The sequence below is a fragment of the Pelmatolapia mariae genome, linkage group LG16_19, assembly GCF_036321145.2.
Source record: "Pelmatolapia mariae isolate MD_Pm_ZW linkage group LG16_19, Pm_UMD_F_2, whole genome shotgun sequence".
NCBI classification, from domain to species: Eukaryota; Metazoa; Chordata; class Actinopteri; order Cichliformes; family Cichlidae; genus Pelmatolapia; species Pelmatolapia mariae.
In genome coordinates this window covers 55990293-55997369 of record NC_086241.1, presented here as the reverse complement: position 1 = coordinate 55997369, position 7077 = coordinate 55990293, and the positions used below count along the sequence as shown (strand labels likewise).

The 7077-nt window shown below is 41.7% G+C and overlaps 1 protein-coding gene across 1 annotated transcript; it reads left to right on the top strand.

The window, feature by feature from the left end:
- Positions 1–2633: 2633 nt before the first annotated feature.
- On the top strand, positions 2634–5642 carry marcksb (myristoylated alanine-rich protein kinase C substrate b). The gene is made up of 2 exons (XM_063498135.1): positions 2634–3001; positions 4047–5642. Exons 1-2 carry the CDS (start codon positions 2906–2908, stop codon positions 4617–4619), a joined length of 669 nt encoding a protein of 222 aa, XP_063354205.1. The 5' UTR covers positions 2634–2905; the 3' UTR covers positions 4620–5642.
- The last annotated feature ends 1435 nt before the right edge of the window (positions 5643–7077 follow it).

The following is a 7077-nucleotide window of genomic DNA, read 5'->3' as shown; positions in this document are numbered from 1 at the left end:
TACCTCTGCCGTAAGTTTTACCTTTATATGCAGTCTAATCAAGATGTGTGAAATTCCTTTTAGTTCCTTGTCCAAATAAAATCCAATCTGTACAATCCAAGTGGATAATAACAGAAAAATGATTCCCCTAAATAATTTTATCTACACATACACCATGCTCCCTTTTCTTTAAGTACAAGTGCTGTTCAGCCCTTTGCCAATGCGGGTCTGGCCAACAGGTCCTATGTTTGACACCTATAGTCTAAATCAATCACATGACTTCTATAAAAGGTTTTAAAATGATCACAGTGACAATGTTACACTGAATATTGCACTTGAAGGGAAGTCCAATAAAGTTACAGTACTTTTGTTTCCGTGCGTACTGCACTAAAGTAAGAGTGTTTCAGTGTGCATCGATCAATCATCTGTGTAAGTCCCCTTGTGCTTTCAAGTCCTGACCCGCTGAGGTACAGAATCCACAAGAGCTCTGACGTTGTCCTGGGGTCTGTGAACCTGACTACAGACTGGACTTCTGGGGACTTTGGAGGCCAAATCAACACCTTGAACTATTTTCCATAGTCTTCAAACCACTGTGTGGGTGCACTGCTATCAAGAAATGCTGCTGCTGTGAAGAGAAGGTGGGCGGTACATGTCAAAGCAACATCCACATGAAAGTCAGATCGCAGGATTTCCCAGTACAACATTGGCAGGAGCACAAAACTGCCTCCATTTGCTTGCCTTCTCCTTATCCTGTTACCATTGTTTGCCCAGGTAAGCAATGTATAGGCACCCTCATGTCACTCTTACTAATGACAAATGATTTGGACAATTTCATAAATAAATTTCATAATAAATAGCAATGCAAGCCTCTGGCCTCCATTCACTTAACATTCATTCAGTTTCTCAGCTGTTAGCATTTATCAGCTATCTATAAAAATGATAAAATTTTTATTCGCAGTAGTTACAAATAATGACTTGCTCATATACACTCTGACATACAGACAGGAGCTAAAAACCAAACCTGCCACTGCCAAATGAATAAAAATAAAAGACAATAAAATTAAGAAAAAAAAGAACAGTTTGCCGTAAATACAGACTTTAAATTTCATACAAATTTTGTGGCAGCTGGCTAATTGGTTCAGCTCTTCAGCTTTAATAGGATATGAAAAAACTCACATATTGTCTCTTATATGTGTCTGACCAGAAATATTCATTAAAAAACACTCAGGTTAGCAATAGTTGTTACTGGAAATGAACTTAAAATGCTTCATGGTTCTGTATGTGAGCTGCACTGCCTTGGGTTTTAGCCTGGCTATTAACAATAAAAAGAAATAAGTGCTTTTATACTAAAACTCTACATTTTGTATTTATTTTTATTTGACTAGGATAATGTAACTACTCTATGAATTTGACAAAAGCAAACAAATGATCACAATAAACTGTGATACTGATAAATGTAGATGCTGACTTAAAAATGTGGCCTGTTAAAAAGAATGAAAGTTAAACAAACATCTTTATGCTTTCTCCCCATGTTGTCATATTTATGGCAGCTCATCATAATTATGCTACAGCTTTGCATTTAATCAAAATATCACAACAATGAGTGTGGCCTAGTTAGGCTGCTGAGGGTGGGTTAAAGAAGGTACCCTAATCCACAAACTGCTGAGCGCTTTGCCGGGCCGTCTTCATTCCACTCTCACCCTGCTTCTCCACCTCCCGGAGTCACCATCTCTAAAGCCCTATTCAGCAAATGCACTGCCTCTTCCTTGCAGCCATTTTGGACTAACAGTAACCATGGAGATGTGGGTCATGCAGCTCTAGCAGAGAGAGGAGACTTGTGGCTGCTGGTGGAGTTAGAGCACTGCAGGCTGCTGGAGCAGACAGCAGCAGAGAGCCATAAACTCTCATTATATCTGGGTCACTGGGATGCTCCAGCTGCAAGGAGCAGACAAGACACTATTATGCAAGAAGAGGGATAAGAGAAGCTTTGGGCACATGGGCTTATAGTAACAGGGGATGTCTGTTTACTAAGTGGGGCGTATGTCAGTAGGGTGCCATGATGACATAAGGTGAGACCAGCTGAGTGGTGCTTAGTCAACCCAGCCTTCAGAACATACTATTGTTTGGAGGGCTTGCATTCATTTACAAGCTGTGATGAACATTTTTAGGGCTCTTTGTCGCAGCCAAATTAGGTTAAAGTGTAAGCCGTGTTTTCTATAAAATATTACACATATGTGAAAAATATACATGATTGCTGTGCTGCACACAATCGCCGTTTTCATGCACTTAAAAATTAGACAAAACAAAATATTTACCAGTACAGAGAACTGACGTTTTTCAGTACAAATCGGTGGCCATCTTTATGTGCAAGCAAATATTTTGCACTTTTCCAGGGGAGAATCATCAGATATGTCTAATCTAAACCTTATGCTCAATATAAACCAAAACATGGACCATCAAGTTTCTGGGATAAGAAAACAAAACAAAACAAAAAAACAAGTTGTAAGCCATGTTGTTGTGTCTCTCCTATTGTCCGTGTCCCCCCCTCCCAACCACTCCATGACCTCCCCACTCTTTGGGATTTCGGACTTTTGATTGGTGGAGACCGGGTGGCTTTGTCGTCATAGCCCCATTGCCCATTCATCAGCGGACTTGGGCGTTGTACTCCGCATCTCATTTGCGGCGGGGCCAATTTCTCCATTAAGGAACTCCGTTCGGGGAAAAAATCGAAAGATTTCGCACCTTCGCTACTTTTTCCTTGTGCAAGCGCTCGCACGTCCTTTTGTGGTCATCGTGATTCCGTGCTGATTCCTCGGTTTCGGTTGCAGAAGGGGGAGTCGGCGTTTGACTTGATTTTTCTGGGGAGGAAGCTTGCGGTCTTTGTTCATTCATTTGATCGGTTGGGTCCCTTTGTTGGAACAAAAGCATGGGAGCACAAATCTCCAAAACCGCTGGAAAAGAGGAAGCCGCCGTGGAACAGCCAGCAGAAGGTGCAGCCGTTGCAGCAAAGACGAACGGACAGGTAGTTTTGCGTTTTTTAAAAAAAGAATGATTCAGATCTTAATTGCGCACGCGGAATTTTGCCTCAATTTAGCAATGTGTTGCGTCAATGGCGTGCTCTATGTTCCCTGTAGCGCATCTCCACGCTCACCGGCTTTCAGGGAAAGTGGCCACATGTAGGCCTGCACGTTTTTCGCCGGCAAATGCACAGTTTCAGGTTATTTTCTCCAACGCATTTAAACTATATATATTAAAACTTTTAAGTGAAATCATTTAAATTGATACACAAATGTATTTTTTTTAAATTCATCCTACAAAAAAAGCCTGAATGTTGCTGCACAACTATTCCAGTGAGTGATGATCACAGAATTGTTTAAAAATCGTTTTCTTTTTAAATTGTTTGTAAAATAATCACAGCTGTTCTGCGGCTCCCGTGTCTAAACATTGCGCCTGTGCTTATTCATTTGGTTGAAATGTGTGCAGCAGGGGTTTGTGGCCGCTCTCAATGTGGCATGGCCATTTTAAAAAACGGTACCACGCCTTTGTTGCCAGATTGACGAAATGAGCCACGGTTTTTTTCTTTTCTTTCTTTTTTTGTGCAGACGCGGGCCGCAGAATCCGCAAACTATAAAAAGCAGAAAAGGGTAGGATGAGGATGAGTTAAGTGCACCAAAATTTAAAAATGGTGCACATTGGTGGACTACACGGGGCATTTAAAGGAAGGGATGAGATGAGATTGGGGGGGGGCGAATTCCTATGTTGTTTCCACTGGCTTCAATCTGAACGCCACCTCGTGGATCCCGGTTGTACTACCGTCTAAGCAACTAGCCTACTGCTGTAAGCCACAGATCTGTCGTCACTCTCCTGGTAACAGATGTTGTTGCAGTTTTAGGAGCTTTTTCTTATTGGTTACTGCTAGTCTGTGAGTGTAATTAAATATCACAGGACACCAGGCTTTGCAGGGGATAGCCCTGCACACACATACACACACTTATGAGTGTGTTTGACCTAATTAACTTAAATAAGTGCATGTTCAGTAATTTCATTTTTATTCTGTTTTCTTCCAGGAAAATGGCCATGCCAAGACCAATGGAGATACCTCTCCTGCTACAGAGGAAGTCAACAAAGCCGAAGTGCAGGCCAATGGAAGCACTCCTACTGAGGAGGCACCAAAAGAAGAAGGTGAAAAGGTAGAGGGTGCCGAAGCCAATGGAGAGAAGGAGCCTGCCGCCACAAATGGAGAAGCTTCTGCCAAACCTGAGGAAGGCGCTCCGTCTACTAGCGAGGATGGCAAGCAGAAGAAAAAGCGTTTCTCTTTCAAGAAACCGTCCTTCAAGCTCAGTGGCTTCTCTTTCAAGAAGACCAAGAAAGAGTCTGAAGAGGCGACAGAGGACGGTGCGGCGGCGGGAGCAGCAGCAGCAGAACCAGACGAAGGGGAGAAGGCGACATCTGAGGCACCTACTGAAGAGGCCAAGCCAGATGAGGCCGGCGAGGAAGCCAAGGAAGCTGCAGCTGAGGAGCCAAAGGCCGAGGAGGGGAAGGCAGAGGAAGCTGCAGGAGAGGAAAAGCCAGCTGAAGCTTCACCTACTGAGCCAGAAACAGCAGCCAGTCCAGAGGCCACGGCTGCTGCCGCCGAGTAATCCTGCTGAACCAGACAACAGAATGAAGGAGACAATGTAGCCCATCTGAAGGAATGCGAGGACTTTGTCTAAAACCAGGGATTTTTTTTGGTTTCTTTTTGTTTTTGTTTTTTTCTTTAGTGTTTGTTTACTACTCTGCAACCATCTCATCCATAACTGCAATGTCCCTGGCAGTGATGGACAGGAGGTGTAACGGAGAGTGTGCTGCTTCCTCACTGCTTATTGGTGCTTGCATTTGTGATATGGGTGAGTGTGAGAGTGCAAATGTGAGTGGGAATTTTTACTTTATTTTTTCCCCTATTTTCTTTCTTTTTTTTTCTTTTTCTTTTTCTACATGAAACCGTGACTGTCAACACGTTGCTGAATTTGACACATATTTAATCAAAAGTGTTTGGTGCTGGGCAATTGGATGTAGCAGCTAAAGCTGTGTCTGCAAGATCTGACACATTGTGGTATTTAAAGGGAAAGTCCAAGTCTTAAATGTTGTCATTGCAGTGCACAGTTGTTTACAACTCTTGAAGCTCAACGCTCCTGTGGACACAAACCATTCCTGAATGAACTAGATTTAGTCAACTGTTAAAACAGTAGGTGCTCATCACTTTCCATTAGATTCCACTGTTTCCAAACTCTGTAGTAATGCACGTTGTATAGACTTTGATATTACTGGTTTTATGACTGAGATGTACCTAAATGACTGAAGTTTTTAACAGATTACCCATTGTAAATGAAGTTTTCTTGTTTTTTCACCATTTGTAAGATTGAATAAAATTGGGAGATGTTTTAAGCAAGTTTCGCATCAAGCTGTGATGACTACAATGCCTACAATACCTAAACATCTACACAAGAAAGCACATAAATCCGTGGTTGGGGGTACTGTCTTTAAACAGCATTGGGTTTTTTTTCCTCTTTTTGTTTTGTATATGAAACTCACTTTATTCAACATGAAATGTAACAATATCTGCAAACTGGTATTAAGGTGTTCAGTTTATTATATGTGAGTACTGCTGAAGAATAAAGCAACAAAATGTGGATTGGCACTCTTGAGCTCCTTTATTTATGTTTAGAAAGCATAAAAACACTACTGCTGCCCTTTTACAATACCCATCATAAATCTGGAGAGGGAGTGGGAGAGTTTAGACTGGTATTCAGAGCTGAGGTCGGCTGCTGTAGCCACAGATATACAGACTCTTTGTTTTACAGCACCATCGTGTGGTGCACTGAAAGATTTCACACATACAGAAGCCTTTTTTTTTTTTTTTTTTTTCTTTTCTTTTTTTAATGCAACGAGTTGTATTTAGGATTCTAAGTGATGCCTCAAGGCTCTATATACTAAAAGATAAGATGATACACGAATAGAAAACTGAAGTACTTTGTGACAGCGGGAATATAAAACTCCATTTTGACCTCTGGCACAGTCTCAGGGAGTGGAAGCCATCTGCTGTGACCAGTTGGGATTGAGGAGAAACGGGGCACATAGGGAGACAGGACACAACACAGACTGCAAGCGTGAAGACAACAATGTAATGACACATTGCAACAGTGTATAAACACATGGGAAGTGGAAAATGGTGCTCAGAACTCTGTGTATCTCACAAAAGTCCTGAGCCTACAGCAGCATCGCTAAGGGATGGTGCAGGGTCACCTCATCCATCCTTAACGTTAAGTTTTCATCAAAAAGGAAGCTTTGAGTCTAACCTTAATAGTAAAGGGAGTATTTCTCTGCTAAATCCAAACTGTAAGCTAGTTCCTCAGGAGAGGGGTCTAGATCTGCCCCCTATCCTACTTTTAGAAGCCTTGAGGGGAAGGATTTTCAATTCAATTCAACTCAGTTCAATAAAACTTTATTGATCCTGAAGGTTGATCCCGAAGGAAATTGGGTTAAGGCTGCCGACCTTTTGCCAGCGCCATCTTACCTTTCCGACCATACATACATTACACAACATCAACATAAACTAAATTTGACAAAGGTCTTGGAGGTAATACTCCAAGATGTTAGAAGAAAACTGCAGTACTTGTAATGAAGAGGCGACGGTCACTTATTTAAATATTCACCTCATTTACTAAATTAGAGCAAAAGTAATGATAAATTAGCTGGTGAAGTTGCCCTTTGAGGACCTTGTTGCATTTAAGACAGGCACATTTATTTCCCTAAAACAAACTTAATCCGGAGTGAACCTAAAGTGAGATATGCTTGCTGCCCAACAGTATTTTTAGTGATTTACCAATGAAGGAACTACACAACATAATTGTGCCACATGATTCAGGGTCAGTTGCGTTGCATCCGAACTCACAGTTTCTGGTTTTGGACCATAAATGATAGTGTTTGAAACAAACATTTTTACGACGTCTGGAGGTTTAGTGTCTTTCGCAAACAGCGTAGACTGAATTGATGCCTGTGCTCACCATCAACATGTCGAGATTCCTTCCATGAAACCCCATAAACACCAGAATGTTTTTA